Here is a 21,629-nt window from a genome sequence, read left to right as displayed (position 1 = left end):
TAATACCTAATTCATGTGGTTTTTGTGAGAATCAAATGAGCTATTGATTGTGAAGTACGCTACATGAACTCACTGAGTTATCATCTTTTAATAATATTAAATATTGATGGTTAAGTTAGCATTCATTCATTCAACAGATATTTGCCTAGTGCTAAATATGAGCCAGAATGTAGGGAATATAACAGTGAACAAGATAGGCAAAGACCTGCCCTCAGGGAACATATATGGAACAGCAAGAAATTGCTGACATTTGACTATTCTTGACCCCCCCCTCCAAAAATCACAATTTAATAGGGATCAACCAAATAATTGGGTAGTAGTCTATAAATAAACAAATCAGTTAATTCCAAATTGCGGTAAATTCTGTGGACGAAATCAACCGAGTTTTGAGATAGAGCATAATGGGAAACATTATAGGTGATGTAGACCTTGGAGGCCTCACTGAGAAGGTTCTGCTTCAGCTGAGGACTAAAGGTAAGACTGGGCCAGGACTGTAGAGAATTGAGGGAAGAACATGCCATTGTAAGGAACTAAAATGAAAAAAACAGCACAAGTTTGGCATAGTCACAGGATTATCAGAGGATCAAATAAGATAGTGTGATATAGATGTGTTATTTCTGAAAAAAATAATGCACATTTAGTTTTTCATAGTGGTGTGAGCTTAGACATGTCGAAGAGCCAAAGTATAGATCAAATATCCTCCTTCAGTCCCTGTTAGTCCTATGATTATGGGTTGAGACCTGGGTAAAGGACATTTCATATGATACACTAATGTTGTCCAATATTAGAGTGGCATTTGCACTGTCCATAGTGCAAGATTGAGAAACTACCAGTCGTTCTAATGGAAGTGTGTAAATAACTTCTGTGAGGTAATACAATGTTGAAACGCTTGTATTCGTTAAGGGTGAACAAGAGTTCATTCTGTATACTCTTAGGAACAGACCTCAGTCAAGCAGACCTGTCTTCACTACCTTAAGACTTGCCTCAACCCTGCTCTGAGTTCCATAAGCTTTAATATGTTTAGAGACTCAAAACTGAAGTTATCTCCTAACTTTAGTATACAAGTCATTCATAAATCATATTTCTAGCATTTGGCTATACTACTTATGATTGGCACTGTAGGAAAATTTATGAATGCTACATTATTTATGTATAACGTAGCCTTGCATATAATCACCTAGTAATTACTATCCCACATATTTTTAAATAGCCAGTTCTTTCCTAGGAGGGATATATTTAGTAAACCAAATAAAATGAGAAATTCCTACTTAAACAGAAGTGTTTTTAGTAGCTTGGAATAAAGGAAGCAAAGTATTACTTTTATACCTCATTGGTTTGCTGGCTTAACTAAAAATACAGTATACATGTTGTAATGTAAAAAAAAAAAAAAAAAACTTCAGGGCATCATAGTTATTTTTTTGTACTATAGAAAGTAAATTAATTTTAAATACTAGATTTTCACACAGTAAATAGCTATACCAACATGAGGCTATGAGCACAGAGGGTGCTTGGCAGTAGGGAAAGGAAAACACTGTTTTCCTAGTAATTTTCAAGGGTAGTATTTTAAAAAAAAACATCAGCTAATTTGAAGTTCAAAGTAATTTTAAATGTATCATTCTACTGTTGAAAAAAATTAAGCAAATTAACATCAAAAATATCGTTTCAAAAAAATTTATCATTTCACTCAACATAAATTTTTCTTTGCTAATCCGCTTTAAAATGTGAATTTAACAATTTTTTTCTTACTCATTTCTTAATATATTTGTTTCAATCCTAATGAGAATAAGGAAGCTAAACCAGGGGACCTGGGGACTAACAAACATAGTGACATTCTCTTTGCTAAGTTTCACTATTACATACAAATCAGTCATCATTGTTTCAAAACCTTTCTCTGTGTCAGTCCTCTAAATGTGTGCCCGTAGCCCCATTTTCCTTCCCAGCTCTTTCCATTCAGTTCCAAAATAAAGGCAGATTTATACTTCAAGAATTCCTTTCTTTCCCCACAGGGAAATCAAAGTAAAAGGCAACTCCATCCCCTTTCCTTAACTGACATCAGATTAAATAAAACAGTTCAACCACATTGCCTTTACCGTTTCTGATACACAGAAGACACTCAATAAAAGTAACTCTTGTTGTGGTTGATGCTGTTGTTTTCATTACTGATCCAGCCTTAAGCAGCCATCAGCTTCAATCTTGTCAACACTGACACTTTCCTGCAGAGTTCAAAACCAATTTACATCTAGTAGGTAAAGAAGTTCTGGAGCTCTAATGCACAACATAGTAATTATAGTCAACAGTACTCTATTATAAACTTCAGAGAAGCTCAGAGACTAAATCTGAACTGTTCTCAACACAAAAAAGAAATAATAAATATGTAACATGATAAAGTTATTAGCTAGCATTACTGTAGTAATCATAGAGCAATATATAAATGTATCGAACCAAAACATTGTACACATAAACTTATACAATATTACAAGTCAATTATATCTCAATAAAAAAAAGTAAGCAGGCAGTCTGGCTCCCATTTGGGGATAATGGAAATCTCTAGCCATGAGACATCATATACTCTTATCATTCTATTAACTTTTTCAAGACTTGGGTAAACTGTTGATTGGTTTCAGCATCTCTGAAAAAATTAATAATAATTGCTATTATATTTTTAAAAATTTGCTCAGAATGACTTACCCTTTGCTGATGGGTTTTAGTCAAATCATTTTTAAAATAGTGAAAAAAAAAGGCCTAGGGATTAACATCTGTTTCTCTTGAAAGCAATTACTCATCCATCTGTGTATTCATAATAAAAAAATGTTTGTTCTCTACTTGTATGAAACATTGTTTGGAACTTTGTACAGAACACTCTGCTACTGTCCTCATATTTCTCTCTAAGAAACCAACATGAACAATAAATGACTTGGAGCATAGTCATTGTGCTGTATTAAGTGTCTGATGGCACTGTAAGTAAAATAAAGTTTCTAGTACACTGTTGATCCTAGGGACTAGTCTTATGCTTCTTGCTATTCTCAGCTAAAAACACCTATGGACTTCAACAGTATCTGAATGTCTATTGTCCATGTATCACCCAAAAGATACATTTTTTTTTTTCTGTTGGAGAATAAAGGTCTCAAAAATTGCCTAAAATTACAAATAAAATGAGGTGAAGTGGTACTGTTTTAGAATTCTGGAATGTTGAGGTATCCTAAAATCATCTAGCATAATCTGTCATGTGACGTATGTTCTCTCCCTATGGCATCGATTATGTCCATAATACATCTGGGGATAAGATACTTATGCCCTTGAGAGACAACCCAATATTTATACAGTATATAGTATATAGTGTGTATTATATAACATATAGATTCTTACACTGATCTACATTCTGTAACTTTTCACCTAGTTTAATTCTGGAGCTGCTTTGATAGTCTAAGTCTGATTTTTTCCTTGCTTACACGCCCTTCCTTATTTATGATCTTTTAGAATTTGCTTTCTCTGCAGACTACTGGTTTCTTTCATTCTTTCACCTATTTTTGTTTTATTGTCGAGGGTGCTATTTATCACAATTTTGATTTTTAAACTTGCTTTTCTTGTAAAGTCATATTCCTTTTAGAGACTGGACCATTAATATAACTCCTATGTCTCCTCTGAACATTTTGAAATGTGATATCCCAAAGTCTCAGATGACTGTAACTGGATTTGCATTTATTTGCACTGATAGGCTCAAAAGTTCATCTCTTGAAATCCAGGGTTCTCATCATTCATGTGGAAAGCACAGTACCAGATAATCTATCCCTGAGACATGAACAAAAAAGCTCACAGACCAAATTAAATCACATCAATGTAAAACACATACAAAGAAGCAAGGCAAAGAAATAGAGTAGGTTAATGCGCTTAGGATAAGGTGCAAGCAACATAGAAGACCCACACCACCCTAATGAATCCAAAGTCCACAATATGGAGATTCTCTCTCTCTCTCTGTCTCTCTCTCTCTCTCTCCCTCCCTCCCTCCCTCCCTCCCTCCCTCCCCCTATCTCTCCCCTCACCCCCCTTCCTTGTCCCTCTCCCCTTTCCTCTCTCCCTCCTACTCTGTTTTTTTCCCCTTCCTTTCCTCTCTCCCTCTATAAGAATTTTGCCCTCAAAATGGTTCCTTACAAATACTGAGAGCTACTAATACAGAGAAATGGTAAGAGATAAAATAGTCAATGTATATTGCAACAAAAAAAAAGATTTAAAAGTCAAGCTAAGGAATGTGAACCTATCTCCTATAGGTGATAGATGTCTCCCTGTAAGTACCCAGTATAGTCATGGCACCTAGTGATGTAAAATATGTTTTTATTCATTATTTTAGTGAGTTTTGTGGTTATAAAGAAAGTCTACTTAGAAAGGGTAATTTTAAAAATACATTGAATTATTTTTTTTTACCATGATAAGAGAATAAAAAGATATGTGATGATATCATCTAGAGGAAATAGCATTTGGGGGATGGGAGGGAAAAGTACTTTAGTATTAAGTTCAAAGTTGGCTTTACCTTTTAAATCCCATTTTTCCAACCAGACCTTTCACAGAAGTGATTCTAGCTTATCTTGAGCACATCATTTCTCGTACCACATTTATAACTTTAAGGGCAATATCTTTATCTTGTGATCCAGTTCCATCCTACCTTCTCAGTATTTTCCATTTCTGATTAGCATCAAAGGTAACTTGCCCTATTCAGAATCTCTCTAGTATACAGTATAGCTCTCTTCTCATATGACTTTTTTCTAACATTTCTGCCTTAATTATCACTATTTATATATTACATTTTATCTTTTTCACTTAATTTTAAACTTCTTGAAAACAAAAACTCTATGTGTATTACTCACAGGGCTTCCCATGGAATCTTCTGTACACATACATGATATTCAACAAATGTTTGTTGAATGTATAGAAGAGCTATTGCACAACCCAAGTTAGTATCCCAGGAATCAAGTCAGAAACAAGCAGTCATCTCTTAGAACAAGGGTCAGCAAAATTTTTCAGTAAATATTAGTAACTGTTTTTGTCTTTCCAGGGCAAAAGGCAAAATCAATGGTATATTACTTAAGAATTCATGTAGCAAAAGAGAAAATAGATTCTCACTGAATTTTTCTTTTTGAAATTCAAAATATAATAATTTAGTACAATATTTTGTAATACAAGTCTACTAATGAGAAAAAAGTGTAATTCTTTTGGAGAGGGATGAGATTTAGCTTATTACAGTTTCCTATCATCAAAATGTTCTTTTCATGTGTTAAAGCTGACATATAATGAGATTTTTTTATATTTTACATATTTACTTTGGAAAAATTTTTTTACACAGATAGATACTTCCAAATATTGCAATTCATAAACATATGATTTTAATTGAAAATATTTTTTTCTTGAAAGGAATTTCTAAAATTCTGTTAGATTCTTCTCTTGATATTTGCCTTCTAGCACACCATTACATTGTAGATTATTTATTTCCAATTGAAGATTAGGTGGAAACTCCTCAATTGCAAAGTTAAATGGATTTTGAAATATAGAAATTTCTTACATCTAGGTCTAAAAAGTGCTGCTAAAACTGCTTGAGCTCCGAAAATCTACCCACTGCAAATTTATGTGGACATGGAGATCTCACTTATTGTTTTAATTTTTGACAGGAAATATATAAAGTTGGTTGAACTTACTTGTGATTCAAATGTTTGCTGTCACAAAACAACTACTACAATATATGTTTCACATGTAAGCATTTTTTGCCTTGTAATTTTAGATTGAATTTATTGCTAAACATTAGAAAGTCTGCAGCCAAACCTAATTTCTAAAGCCACTTATCACTCAATAATAGAGGCCGGGGGTAGTTTTTCTCATTCAAAAAGCTTTCAATCTCCACTTCAAAAAATCTCAGTAAAACTTTATCGCTGCTAAGCCATCAAACTACTGTGTGCTAGAAAAACTCAGGATATTTAGCTTCTGTTTTGACAAAAAAAATTTCATAGAACTAATGAACATTAAAAATACAGGAGTCAATGGAGTTTACTGTTGACACTACAAGTTCAATAACACATGCTAGATTCGAGTATTTTCCTCAGAGTACCTGATGGTGAATAATACATTGAATATCCACAATCTTTAAACACCTTACATTTTCACAAGTTTTATAAATGTATCCAATAAGTCTTTTTCTGATTCATTGCTATCTATTTTATCAAAGCTTAGCAGACTCCACTTCAGGTTGTACTATTTAGTATTTTTAACTTCTTTGAAAATATTCTAACCTATATTCTCCACAAAATATTCATACAGGTTAATTCTTTAGGCACTTCAAACTCAGCCCTGACTCTTCAGATTAACAACTGAGTAGTATTACAGTCGTCCCCCGTTATCCATGGTTTCACTTTCTATGGTTTCAGTTATATAGTCAACTGGAGTCCAAAAATATTCAATGGAAAATTTGAGAAATAAACAATTTTAAGCATTAAATTGCACGCCAGTCTGAGTATCGTCGTGAAATCTCACACTGTCTCCTCCATCCCACCCAAAACATGAGTCATCCCTTTGTCTATTGCATCCGCATTGTATAACTCCTGCCCGTCAGTCACCCAGTCGCCATCTCAAGGATCAGCTCTACTGTTGTTTAGGCAGTGCTTGTGTTCAGGGTACCCTTGTTTTACTTAACCATGGCTCCAGAGCACAAGAATAGTGGTGCTAGCAATTCAGGTATGACAAAGAGAAGCCATAAAGTGCTTCCGTTAAGTGAAAAGGTGAGAACAGTACACTAAGACATTTTGAGAGCGACAGAGACAACATTCACATAACGTTTATTACAGTATATTGGTATAATTGTTCTGTTTTTAGTTATTGTTGTAAATTTCTTTTTGTACCTACTTTATAAATTAAACTTTATCATAGGTATGTACATTCATATATATGTATGTATATATGTAAGTATAGGAAAAGACATAGTATATATAGGTCCAATAGTATCCCCAGTTTCAGGCATCCACTCAGTGTTTTGGAACAAATCCCCCTTGGATAAAAGGGGACTTCTGTACTAAAACCTATCAGTTCTTCAAGAGACAAGGAAAACCACTCAAAAGCATTTTCTGTGATTTTTAATTGACTATTAATGCAGCTCCAATGTCCTCAACAGTTTAGGCAACTGTTCTTGCCAAAAGCTAACAATCTTAAACAAGTTTATTTTTGCTACACAATTTAAGTCACAATCAATAAGTGACTTTCCTTGCAGGGCTAATGAACCACTAAGAAATTTACTTTAGTTGCTACTTCATATTCATTTTTTTTATGGAGAAATTCTGTTGTGATAAAATACTCCATTGTAAATGTCCTAATTTTTCTATCACATTCCTATGGCGTGGGGCTATTGTATCAAATGCTTGGTCGGATCATGTAGATGTATATTGTATTTTATTTTTTAGCACAGTTATGTCATTATGTCATAAACACAAAGCTTTGACATCTAATTTGACAACAGATAAATAATCTGCATTTCACTGTGCTTTAAAAGCACAGCATTCAAAGTTCACTTTTTTCCCTTTTGTTGTTGTGATATGACCAATATGCACTAGTACTAAAACAAATAAAAGGTCACAGTGACTCAGCATATGTTCCAACCTATGAAACACTGTCAAGTTGTAACTTTATCACTGCAGTTTACAGTGCAACAAGCAGCACTTTGAAGCAGTACGTGCCATCTACAGTGTCGGCCACAACTGCTCAACTGTGCCTTATGGCACAAAATGGCCATTACCCAGTATATAAAGGAATGAGTATGGCTGTGTTGCAGTAAAATTGAAATTCTAATTTCATGTAATTTTCACATCTTGAAATATTATTTTTTTTATTTTTTTTTTCAAAATGTAAAAACTATTTCTAACTCATGGGTTCTACAAAAAAATAGGTGATGGGTTGGATTTTGCCTTGCAAACCACTGTTTGCCAACCTTATTTTAGGATTTGATTTTCAGGAAATATTGCTTGCTCACTTAACTTTATTCCCAATGAAACTATTTGTAGTAAATTTTCTGGAATCGTGTGATTGAGAAATAGAATATTCCTCCTTTTTTATTGAGACATAATTGACATATAACATTATATTAGTTTCAGGTGTACAATATAATGATTCAATATATGCATGTTTTGAGAAATGGTCACTACAATAAGTCTAGTTAACATCCATCAGAATATTCTTCTTAAGGAGACATTACTCAGTTATTAGAGTTGTCATGTACACCAGAGCAAAATACAAAAAGTTAGAATACAGCAAACATACTTCACACAAAGTCAGAAAGTACTGGTGCACTTGGTACTGCCTCAGTATTTTTGTTTTAAAAACCCAAGACCATTGCATTATTAGGTAAGCCAAAACATTATTTAAACATTTCACTTAATTTGAGAAAGAAACCCAGGATAACTGCCAAACATGGGCAGTGTGTCACCAGCAACCTTTCTGAACTCCTTCCCCTCCTACATTTATTGAGCCCCCAGAATGGGTCTTTTAGGCACTGCCCCAGTTTTCATCTTTTATCTATTTTATTTAGGGCATCAGAGGCAGCCCAGGAAGAACAGGACTGGCTGGGTCTCCAGGTCCTCGAGGAGCAAAGGGTTCATCAGGCCTGCCAGGAAATCCAGGAGTTCTAGGCCCAAAGGTACATGAATGTTTTGTTCTGATGCATGAGCGGTATTGACCATCCTTACTGGTGCTGAGTTCATAGGCTAGATGACAGGATGGTAAGATTAATAGTTTTTAATGGGATTTGGCTAATAATAAGAACACATTAGAAAGAAAGTGAAGGGGGTGGGGCTTGACATATCCATGTCCCATGATAGCTACAGTGCGTGTAATTTGCCAAAACAACTCATTCACCCAGGACTGGCGATGCTTTAAAAAATGCTCTTTGACTCATTTTGTTTTTGATTCCCTCTCTGTCATCCACCTTCTCCTCTAAAACAGAGAAGTCTTGTTTATTTCCAGAGACATACTTTCCCCAGATATACTTTCTGTTCCTCTAAGTCTGAACGTAACCAACCAATTAATAAATCTGATGAGTATAGATTATTTCTTTGAGTCAGAATCATAGTCACTAAGTCGTGCTTTAACATTCATTGCGTAGAGTACTGTCACATGTCAGTAGGTTTTCCAAACAAACCTCTCTTAGAAATATTTCAACACGGGGTTGATCCAGACAACTAAGACATTAGTCCAATGTCTAAACCTATTTCATAAATGCCTAAGATTAAGACATTGACTCCCTCTTAACTTCATTTTCACAGTTCCACTTCTAAAGAATTTTCAGATATTCTGACCCATGTAGGTAAACTGAAAATGATGACCCAGTTGCCTACTGTTTACAACTTGAGCCTCTGTTAATGTCCACACCATGAATAGCCCTTTCCACTAAAACTCAAGGTAGCTGGGCAAATGCTAAAACTAGGGGTGGGGCGGGGATAAGAAAGATCCCTACCTCTTACGTGTGCATCTGCAATAAAAAGAACTCATATTTGTCAAGTCCCAAAGCTGTGTCTTTGTCTCAAGACAGTGGATGATAATCTTAAAGACTCTTTAATCCAAGTCTACCAAGCATTGTGTCTTCATTAACCTATCTCTAAACTCCACCTGATTCCTAAGTTTATTTTTAGAAATGGTGTGAAAGATACTGCAACTCTCATTTTAAAAACAAAATAAAAGTAAATTGTAAAAAGAATTGGTTTTTAAAAATAAAATAATGGTGATGAAATATATGTTTAAAGTGAACTTTTAGGTGGTAAAGAGGGCTTATATCAGAGAAACCTTGGGAAACAGATAATGGACATTTCTTAATGATAAAATTGAAAAGATAATTGTGGCAGAAACCAGGGTTCACACGTAAGGAGGTTCCACTCTGTTTCTGGTATCAGATAGCTGATATCTATGTATGTGAAAGAAAACACAGCAAAAGAATATCAATTCAAATAAAATGCAAGTTTCCTCACATACACACCACACCCTCACACCATTCTCTCTGAAGCCCCTCTGTCCTCCTTCTAGAGTTACAGGTACCCTCTTCCCTCTTCTTTCCACACTTATGACCACAGTCTCTGGAATTATTTTTCCTCACTGCTACACTTCTTGTTTATTACAATCAACTATTATTTATGTGGAAAATGTTGGTGGGGAGAATGATCATGCAGAACTTGATTTCCCCAGTGCCCTGTACTATGCCTAAGGACGGGCCAGCATTTGGGCTTTACTTAAAAGCCAATATTTTTATAGATTCTAAAGTCAAGATTACCTTTCTTTTTCTGTCCGTAGGGTGAACAGGGATTACCTGGTCAACCTGGAATTCAAGGTAAAAGAGGTCACCGAGGAGCACAAGGTGATCAAGGACCGTGTGGAGAGCCTGGTCTGAAAGGGCAGCCTGTATGTGCCAATTCAGCAGTTCACTAAGCACTTATTCTACAGACTGGGCCACCATTGCACAATAATGATTATTGTACCTTTTCACATTGCAGGGCGAACATGGTATTCAAGGCTTGACAGGTTTCCAAGGATTCCCAGGCCCCAAAGTATGTTTGCATAATTTTCTGCTAGTCTTCAAGTTAACTAGAAAAAAAAGATGTTGAAATATTTAACTCAATATTTAACAATATTTAACTCAAGTCTCTGACTTGAGTTTTCACTTTTTTTTAATCTGCAAATTTTCAGTTCATACAGTTATATATTTGAGTTTTGAATATGTTAATTATAACACTTATGTAACTGTATAGTTTCCTAGCAATTTTCTTGAATAACTTGCTTTGGTCCCCTCATTCCTCTTCCCAAACATTTCATTATGAACATTTTCAAACATACAACAAAGTTGAGAGTGTGAATGAACACCCATATACCTATTACCTAGATTCTGCCATAAACATTTTACTTGACTTACTTTCTCATGTACCTGTCCATCTATCCATCCCTCTCTCCCTCTCTCAATCCATCTTTGGTGTATTTCAAAGTAAGCTGAAGACCTCAGTATAATTCCTCCAAAATACTCCAGTGTGTACATCATAAACTATCACATTCCATTTTTTAAAGGGCAATTCTTAGTATTTTGCTACAAGATTATTTCATTTGTGAAGTGTTCCTACAGAGCTAATGATTTTGACTTGTTATTTTTTATTGTATTTCTAGGGTCCCGAAGGCGATGCTGGCATTGTTGGCATAACAGGTCCTAAAGGTCCTATAGGACAGAGAGTAAGTGTCAAGTCATTCTACCTGCCCAGAAACTCTGATTCTTTCTTCATTGTATGAATTAAGGTTAAGAACTCTAAAATTAATATACTCCAATTAATGACTTAATAAAATGACTTGTAAGAAAGAGGCTCACTAGAGCACATGCAGAGGTTCTTAGCCTTTTTACCTCATGTATTAATTTGAGCAAAAGACCCCATGGACCACCCATACTTCCCGATTCTTACTTTAAAAAACAGTCATCAGAATGAATGTGAATACTGGATAATGTATTTATTAACTCACACTAGGAACAAAAACATAATGCAGTTTCAGGTTATAAGCATTTATACAACCAGAGACCACCCCCACGCACCACCTGGAGGAGGCTTGCCTGTGAGCAGAGCTCTTCAAACCATACTTTGAAAAATATTTCCCCATAGCTGTGTTTCCCCCGCTAAGGGGTGGGTGTCCCCAGAGAATGATGAGGAACTGCTTAAAGACTTGCAAAGATCCGGTCTGAAGAACTCCTGGATACTAGCTATTTAGTGCCTGGAATTGCAAACTATAGTGAATGTAATTAGGATAGATAAGCCACCAGCAGCTACTGGTTATTGTTTTTATTTTTTTGCTTTTTTGTTTTTATTAACCACAGTGTCCTAATTAATAAGATAATCTATAAAACTGGGGGGAAAAATGCCAAACAATAGTTAGACTGTGGTAGTAGCACCTCTTTGACCAACAGCAGCTGCTAGGGCAGGGGAGGAGACAGTCAGCAGACAGAGGAAGAAGGAAAGTGGTTCAGATGCAGGAGAAAGGAATCCTGAAGAACTTTAAGTTTGGGAGCTGCAGGCTTCAGTGGAGACCTGACCAAGTCTAAGAACCACAGCGCACACCACCAGTCTGGAAAATCACACAGAAACGGCATCAAGAGACCCTGATCACAAAGATAGGAGTCTCTTAAGAGGGTAGACCCCAAGTGCCTGAGGAAACGTGCGCTTTGCCAAGAAGCAAACAAGAAGGGCCTGAAGAAGATGCAAGCCAACAATGCTAAGGCCGGGAGGACACGGGTTGAGGCCATCAAGGCCCTTGGAAAGCCTAAGGAGGTCAAGCCCAAGATCCCAAAGGGCAGCAGCCGCAAGCTCAGTCCACTTGCCTGCATTGCCCACCCCAAGCTTGGGAAATGTGCTCAAGCCCTCATCGCCATGGGTCTCAGGCTCTGCCAGCCAAAGTCCAAGGCCAAGGCTCAAACCAAGGCCCCAGCACAGCTGAGTCTCCAGCTGCAGCTCTGTCTCCTGCTCAGCCTCTGGCTCCCAAAGGTGCCTAGGCCCCCAAAAAAGCTCCAGAGTAGAGGCTTGTCTGCCAATGTGGGGACCAAAGGACTGGTGTGACCCCTGGGCTGCTGTCTGCATGGGGCTGGTGTCCTCCTGTGCTATTTGTACAAATAAACTTGAGGTGGATCTGTTGAAAAAGTAAAAATAAATAAATAAATAAATAAATAAATAAATAAATAAATAAATAAAAATTTAAAAAAAGAACTTTACAACTGAAAACCACTATCTTGTGCAGGACATTAAATGAAAACTCAAAGTTTTGCAATTCTGTACCCCTTCCCTAACTCTTACAAAATTCTTTCCAATAACACAAAGAACAGTGTTGTCATGGGAAGTGTTTATTTTAAAGACCCTTCTCAACATTTCTTCAGCATGCATATTTATTAGTTATTTTTATAATTTCTGAAGAACCATGGAAAGTTCGTGCTTTTATGTGAAGTCCAATTCTTGATTATCCACAAGTGGATTATATATGGATAGGCGTCTCTATGGTAAATATTGCTTTAAGTTCTTACATATATTAAGTTCTCCACTAATTAAGTCCACTCATTCTAATTTTATTAAGTTCTCAATTAATTAAATCCTTTGTTGGTATTATCAAAGAGAAGTTGGCTGCCTGCCTCGCAACTGTCCTCAGCAGAGCTTTACCAAGTGCTGAGTCTCTGTAGGATAGGGTCTGAACCTATATTGCTTTGCAGCTCCAGAAATTTTATCAGCTCACCATAGTGACGTTCTAGTAATAAGACCACAAGTACTAATTTATAAGGACAGATATTTCTTTGTTAAGTCATTACAGAGACAAGTGAAAGTCTTGATAGGTTAATATTTAGCAGAAGACTATGTGCCAGGTACTGGTATACAGTTTGTGTCTCTTATATCATTTAATCCTCATTAAAATCCTGTGAGATATGCTATTATCCCCATTTTGCAGGTGGGGAAACTAAGTCTCTGAAAGGTAATTTGCTCAAGGCCACATATGGCTAGTATGTAGAGGAGCCAGACTTTGAATCCACATCAGATTGACCAAATAATATGTTAGAAAGTTGCTTGCTAATTGCATAAGTAAGATATAGAATGGATATTAAGTGACTTAGTGCCTAGTTCTTGCTCAATAATTAATAAATATTTGATGATTGATTGAATTAAATTAGTTGACGTAGGAAATCTGGATTAACTGTCCTCCATTTCAAAGATGTATGTATGTAGTTAACTGGTACCAACAATAGCGCCTCATCTTTTGGACATATATAGATAAACAATTTTTGGCTATTTGGTCTATTTTTTCTGGAGTCCATGTATACCTCTCCATTCTTTTAACAAACCATTATTTCAGAGAGTCAGGTCACAGTCAAATTTATTAGATTGAAGCTTTCTTGACTTTTTTTTCAGTGATAAGCCAGTCTGGAGGATACATTTGATTAGGTTAAGAGATCAAGTCTCTTCATTTTATTGTGATCTTTGAGATTTGGGTACCACATTTACAAATTTTCACTTAAAAGTTAATCTTTGTGTTTAAACATTATTCCACTAAATTACTTTTGAAGTAACAGGTAATTTCTTTCCTTCCAACCCAACTTAATATTAAAGCTATCTATTGATGGACTGCATGGCATTATAATTACCTCAATTGATAGTATTTTCTGTACCTTGGCAGAAATTAGAAAAAGAGATAGACTGTTAGGTGTCTACATTTATATATTCCAGGTTAGGTGTGAGCCAGGAAGTCTGAAATTTATAGCCAATTGAAGTGGGAGTGGAGGTTGATGGAAATAACTAAAGCAAGTAGTTTGTATTCATTAAGAAATGATAGGTTCCATACCTGGTTTGGGAGGAGTTGACCAGAGATCTAGCTTATACAAGGTTATATTAATAATCAATTAACAGCTTACAGTTTCCAAATCATTTGTCACATTTAATTCTCACACTAGCCCTATGAAGTAGGCATTCTTATTTTACAGATGAAGAAACTGAAATTTATTTGGTCATATATGATGCTCTCTGGTTCTTTTTCATACGTTCTTTCAATTGCATACTGCATGCCACTCAAACGTCTGTTCCTTCAACATCTGTAAAGATATTTATTCAAAATTTTGTTTATCATTGTATGTAGTCTTTTTATATAAAGTAATTGCATTTTTATGTAATGACACACATATAAAATGGTATCATTGAAGTTACCAACACATAAAAATTATAATGCTGATTTATCAGTTTATTAGAAATTATATTGATGTAACTCTCCTGATAGGAAAATATAATAATATACAGAATTGTGTCACACACTATAAATCAAAATTACTATGATTTCTGCTAATACTATAAAATTGTATAATAAAAACTGAAATTATGCAGACATGGACTATTTTACCATTGCACAGAAATTTTCTAGATTTTTGTCTGAATTATACTGGCAGTAAGACTGACTGCTTTCCTTTTACTCCAACAGGGAAACACTGGCCCTCTTGGCAGAGAAGGTATAACAGGCCCAACAGGTAGAACTGTAAGTTTGTCACAACACAGGTCTTTTTTTTTTTTCCTATATTCTTTTTTTTTTCTTTAATCTTATTTCTAGAGTAATATACAAAGTATCACCCTGGGTATCTGAGAAGCAAAGGACAAAAATAGAGGTACATCTTCATCTGGAAGGTGATTCCTTAGAACTTAGAAATCATGTGTGTAGTGAAGAAAGTGTATATAGTGAGGTAGACATTAAAACTGGAGTGGAGAAAGGAAAATAGAACTGGGGTTGGGGAGAAAGGGTTGAGTATCATAAGCATAGAAGTGATCACTTCTATAAAAAAAAAAAAAAAAAAAAGGCAATAAAGAGAATCAGTTTTCTGAAGTGAAGAGCATAGCAAAAGAAGTGCAGACAGCTAAGATTTGAGTTCTTGGAAGTGCCCACAATAAAGGAAAGAAATAGATGGTGGGAATAGGAAAACCAGAAAAGCACAAGGTTAAGATAGATGAAGTTCAAGGAAGGAGTAGTTAACAGTGACCTTAATAAGTTGCAGTAGAAAGAGTACAGATTACAGTGAGGAAGGAAGTAGATGAAAATATTTCATAATAGTTTCTCTCAAATTCTTACAGCAAACTTTTGGAGTAGATGTTATTTTGTCCATTTAAGATGTAAGGAAACAGCTGAAGTTGATAGAGGTTACCTAGTTATTCAAGGTGAAACAGCAAATGCATTACATAGCTGATGTTTCTTATTTCAGGACCAGTGCTCTTTCCACCCATTCAAGATATGTCTGGAAAGGAAACTGTGACAGTATATGCCAGTGCCTTAATAAATTTGGCTATGAAATAAGACAGAAATGAGACAATAGTTAAGGAGGTGGTCATGGAGAGTTTTACAATACTACTAATAATGTAAACATACAAGAACAGGAGCACAATAGAAAGAGGCAAATTGAGACTTGGAGAGAAAAGATTCATTCCCTGCAGGGAACTGATATTTTCAATCATTTGGAAGTGTTATATAGAGAGACACAAGGTTTTAAAACACAAAATTGAATGCTTCCATTTTATACTTATAGTATTAAGTATAACTATTCTCTTCAGTAAATTTAGAGAAGAATTCACCAACAAAGTTACTGGATTTTTAATTTTAAAAAAATCAAATGTATGACTCGACATTTCTCTAGACTTTCAGCATTTACCACTCAGAGCTATATAGTCTAAGTGGGAGATTGTAAGTGGGAGAATTCTCATACTTCCGTGGGTGGTTCTTCAGCAAACTAAGGAACACATACTATTCTGATTACGGAATGATTGTACTCCTCTGTCAAAAATGTGAAATATTAATTGGTCAAGGAAAATATGATAAAGAAATGGCTCAAAATAGCTTATTGTGTTTTGTTTATAAATAGTTCTTTAGGGGCCTTATACTAATCAGCATACACATCAAATTTTTTTTTTCATATTCTATTTTTTCTGTTCTAAGAAGAAACTTCTAAGAAAAGTTTATTATGAAAGAATAAGCATTTGAGAATGAGAAAATATTGTGGAAAAAAAATAGTGGTGGTGAGGTGAGGGACTTGCTTTTCTGAATAAGAAAACAATACTTCAAAGTAACTATAAGTGAAACTATTTGGTAGCACAAAGAAATAAATAACTAGATCAATGCAATAGGCTAGGGCCCAGAATTAGATCTCAGAATATACAGGAATTTAATTATAACAAAACTTGTATATCAGTTAGGATGATTTGGTCTGCAAGTAATAGGAAACTTGAATCAAACTGCTTTATCAGTAAAAAAAAAATTATGTCACATTATGGGAAGCCCAGAAGGAGGAAGGACTAAAGATTTTGTTAATTTAGTGACTCAATCATGTTATCCAAGACCAGATTCTTTCCATATCTCTACTCTGCCATCCTGAATATTGGCTTCATAATTAGGTTTGTAGCAAGATGGCTACAATTTCTCAGAAGTCACATCTAAATATAATTATCCCAAGTAAACAATGATCTATAGCCCTACTTTAGGAAAAATAAAACTTTTTCCAGAAGTCATCCATTGCAGTTTTCTTGTGTCTAATGACCGGGATTCAGCCACATACCCACTCCTACACCAGTGACAGGGAAGGGAGATAGATTTACTTTTATTCCCACCACTGGTGTAAGAAACTAGAACTCTATTTCACCCAATTTTTTTTTTTAATTCCCAGATAAACTTTTAAAGATTTTAATGTGAAAAAAAAAGTGAAACAATTAAAGTCTTAGGAAAACTAACTAGAAAACTAAAGTGTAGCTTACAGGTTGGAGAGACCTTTTATATAAGATAGTAATTCTGAACTATAAAAGAACAGAAAATACATTTGAATATTAGAAAAATTTTAAATTTCATATGAAAGAGATTCCATAATTACAGTCAAAAATTAATATAAGTTGGGGAAAAGTAATTGCAAGGTATATACCATAATGGGCTAATGTATAGAGAGCGCTTACAAATTAATATGAAAACTCAATAGAAAAATGAAGAACAAATTCAAAACGTCAATATTTATTTGAAAAGACACTCTCTTAACTTAGAGAAATGCAAACTAAAGTAATAATGAGGTATTACATCTAACCTCTCAGAAGGGGATATAGGGAGAATGGTACTCTTGTTCATCACTGGTAGAAATGTGAATTATAGTCTTTATGGAAAGACATCTGTTAAAACATACATACCTACATATATCCTTTGACCAAGCACTTCCACTTAGAGGAATTTGTCCCATAGACATAAAAGCACTAAAAACACTGAGGAAATTTTACAAAGATTTCTTCACAACACTGCTTGTATTGGCAAAAAAGCTTGGTATCACATAAATGTAGAGGAATGGTTGAGTAACTTGTGGTCTATTTCATGGAATATAGTGCAACTATTAAAAAGCATGAGTTATATCTAGTTTGTCTGACTTGCAATTGTTTTATGGTATATTGCTAAGTATAAGAAGTCTGATATATAAAAGAGAATATAATATGATATCAGTATTAAAAACATGACCAACCACCCATATATAAGTAAATATATCTGTCAATATTTGATTAGAAAAAAGTAGGAAAAGATATGCACCAAGTTGTTAATACTGGGTTGGAGGTGGTGGAGGGTATAAAAAAAAGTTCTGTAAAGATATCTTAAAAATCAGTTTTCAAAAGTTAACATCCTAGTTTAAAATGGATTAAGGACAAGATAGGAAACAAAAGAAGTAATATAAATGGTGAATAAATAAGTTAGTATTTTTACCTTGCAAGGTAAAAAAAGAATGATAGCATATGGCACATATCAGAAGAAGTATACACTCCCATATATTGCAAGTGTGCATACAATTTCAAACATTCAGAGCAATTCTACAGAGCACGAGGACATCTATCACAGTGGTTTTTTATCAGGACAAAAATTAGAAAATATCTAATAGGATATTCAATAGAGTATTATAGTTTATTGAATACTAGGTAAGCATTATAATTATCTAGAAGAATGTGGATTGATATGGAAAAACATTCATATTATATTGTGAAGGTATAAATTCAGGTTACAGAAAAGATGAACGTATTATCTCATTTTTTCACTGACAAACAATACATATATAATTTCCACAAAGATGAACACAAAAATATTAACATGAGTTTAAAAAGCATTAGGTCCACCCAAGAACAGCAGGCTACACATTCTCTTCAAGTACACATGGAATAGTCATCAAAATAGACAGTATTTTGGGTCATAAAACTAATTTTACTAAACTTAAAGGAACTAAAGTTCTATAAGGTGTGTCCTCTGGCCATAATGGAATTAAACTAAAAAATCAATAAACTAGAAAGACAACAGTAAAATCTTCAAACACTTGAATATTAAACTACACACTTCTAAATAATCCATGGATAAAAGAGGAAGTTTCAAAATTTATCAACTATTTGGAACTGAATGAAATGTATCCAGTGTATCAAAATTTGTGGGATATACCTCAGAGGGGGGAATAGGAAGAGACAATAAAGGAGAAAGAGAAAAGCACCCTGGAAACAAGGTTTTCAAAGGCTGAGGGAAACAAATATTAGAAGAATTTAACCTGTTAATTTCCTTTCTAAATTGTTTTGTGTTGGATTGTCAATCAGTGTTTGACTTAATTGAATGATAAGTAGCTTGTTAGCCCTGCCTCACTCTCAGGTGGAGCTAAGGATAGCAAAACAGGCAACATGATGAATCAATAAATTGTTGTTGTTGTTTTTCATTTGTTTTGCTTTGCCTTACCTAGGAAAAGAAAAATAGAATTTATGTAAGTTTATTAAACAAGTCTTGCTAGATAGAAAAAACGAAAAACAATTACGTTTCTGTATACAACCTCCACTACATTTGATAAATATCAATAACACTAAACATCTTTTTTTGTTTTTTTAGGGACCCAGAGGTGAAAAAGGCTTTAGAGGTGAAACTGTAAGTTTACCTAAAATTGTGGTTATAGTGTCACTTGTCACTAGGCCAAAGCTCCATGAAAGCAAGGACCTTGTTTGATTTGTTCATTATTATGTCTCTGATTCTTGTGGAATAAAAATAAAAGTTTAATTTTCAGGGAGTGGAACCAACACATGGTATAAAGCAGAAAAACCTGATAAACCCTAAACAGGTTTGAGAGCCTGCCAGTCACACATTTCCCAGATCCCTGTGTGAAATGGAATATTTGCAGCAGAGAAAGTATGAGCGTTCTTCACCAGGACCAGAACAGGAGCACTGCCAGGACGCTTTAGGTTGATACTCACTATATCCAGTCAGCACTTAAAAGGGCTGCAAAGCAGAAGTAAATCATTAGTTGTATATTTCAGCCAATAGAAAACAGTGGTGAAAGGATGGGCAAAGGGGACATAGCACTTTGGGGACCTAAATGGCTTATACTGGCACTTATACTGGCACTATTTCCTACTCCTCTAGGATGTCAATTATTCCAAGTTAAAGGGGATTTTATTTTATTTTTATATTTTTATAAATTTTATTGGGGAATATCGGGGAACAGTGTGTTTCTCCAGGGCCCATCAGCTCCAGTCGTTGTCCTTCAATCTAGTTGTGGAGGGCGCAGCTCAGCTCCAAGTCCAGTCATTTTCAATCTTAGTTGGAGGGGGCGCAGCCCACTATCCCATGTGGGAATTGAACTAGCAGACTTGTTGTTGAGAGCTCGCACTCTAGCCAACTGAGCCATCCGTCCGCCCCTAAAGAGGATATTTTTATAAAGAGGCAACTTTCCCAGCAGAGATCATGCTGAACTTACTAAAGCAGCAGCCATATACAGAGGGCAGGCATAGAGTGAAATGACGGGGATAGAAATCAAGAACACAAGGCACATGAGAATAAACTTAAAGATAACAATAAAGTTTTGGTTAAAAGGTAATGAGACTACATAGTGACAACTGAGATTTTTGCTATTCACCATGGGTATGCTTGGGGCTCAGAATAAGTAAGTGGCAGTTATATTAATTAGTGGAAGAATGGAAATTATGTGATTTCAGATAGCCTAAGAATCCCCAAAAGGCATTAAAAAAGATGCATTTATTTTGCAGAAATGTGACCGTCACATTTTCTCATCAGACTTACTGTAGCAGGAGGCAAGGATGTATGCACACAATGCAACCATATCCCCCAGCACGAGTGGAAAGGGGAAGGAAAAGTAGGGAAGCTTGGAATTAGCCCATTTTCTAGACCTGTCTCCAGCTGCTTCCCTAACTTACCCTCTCCAAGTACTGTGACTGGAACATAAGCTTCCAACAGGACTAGGAAACCTTGAGTACCTATGACAATGTCACAAGCATGTCATGTGGGAGAAAAAAAAGCAATTCAGGGACTCTGATGGATTACAAATTCAGTGGATTATGCCTGCAATCTTAGGTTGCACTGATAGAAATATGACATCCAGAAAAGAGCAGGTCCTGGCACCAGATAGGCCATCCCCAAAAGGGAACAATTAAAGCACCTTCAGAGGAAGCCTCTCAGACTGGTGATGTCCTGGAAAAACCAGTGGAAATATCTGGGATATATTTAGCCTTTGCCAGACTTCATCCCTCCCCTTGTTCTCTCTGCTTTTTCTTCGCTTCCTGGCTTTAGCCCTTGATGTTTTCTCACCAGTGCTATGTATCCCTATAGTTTCTACTTATCTTGAGGTTTCAATTTAAAGACAATTTGCTCACGGTGGACTTGCTGATGTTTTAGTCTCATGCTGCTGCATAATACCTAGTACCCAGGACCAAGAGCAATGCCTGGCAACTATTCTTCCATTCTTCACTTAAATGTCATCTTATCAGACTTTTCCCAACTCCTCTATGTCAAATAGCAATGCCCCGTCCTGCCTGAGTCCCTATTTTTCCCCCACCTGTTTATCACCTGACATGTTACATATTTATCTGGTTTTCTGCTTATTATGTCTCCCCTCACTAGAATGTAGGCTCCATGACACTGTCATTTGTTTTAATGCTGTGCCCCCAACACCCAAGAAAGTGCCTGTCTTATCGTGGGTGTTCAATAAATATTTCATAAATTATTAGTAAATGAATTAGAGAAGGCTTGGGGTGTTAGGACATGATAGTTCACTTCAAATATTTGAAAGGTTGCCTTAGGAAGAGAGA

At 35.3% G+C, this 21,629-nt stretch overlaps 1 protein-coding gene and 1 pseudogene across 11 annotated transcripts in view; both read left to right on the top strand.

Annotated features, from left to right (window-relative positions):
- Positions 1–21,629, top strand: part of COL24A1 (collagen type XXIV alpha 1 chain) — a 310,376-nt gene that overhangs the window by 258,469 nt on the left and 30,278 nt on the right. For all 11 annotated transcript variants that reach the window (XM_088791263.1, XM_088791262.1, XM_074335082.2 and 8 more), the window contains 6 exons: positions 8,555–8,662; positions 10,306–10,413; positions 10,506–10,559; positions 11,167–11,229; positions 14,986–15,039; positions 19,420–19,455. In XM_088791263.1, coding sequence (XP_088647389.1) covers positions 8,555–8,662; positions 10,306–10,413; positions 10,506–10,559; positions 11,167–11,229; positions 14,986–15,039; positions 19,420–19,455 — 423 coding nt within the window. The remainder of the gene's footprint in view (positions 1–8,554; positions 8,663–10,305; positions 10,414–10,505; positions 10,560–11,166; positions 11,230–14,985; positions 15,040–19,419; positions 19,456–21,629) is intronic.
- LOC141572485 (large ribosomal subunit protein eL29 pseudogene) lies at positions 11,425–12,532 on the top strand (annotated as a pseudogene).

Source organism: Rhinolophus sinicus, chromosome 14 (genome assembly GCF_057876585.1).
Source record: "Rhinolophus sinicus isolate RSI-liver-muscle chromosome 14, RSI-T2T, whole genome shotgun sequence".
NCBI classification, from domain to species: domain Eukaryota; kingdom Metazoa; phylum Chordata; class Mammalia; order Chiroptera; family Rhinolophidae; genus Rhinolophus; species Rhinolophus sinicus.
Note: the sequence above shows the minus strand (reverse complement) of the source record. Positions and strands in the feature narration are given on the sequence as shown.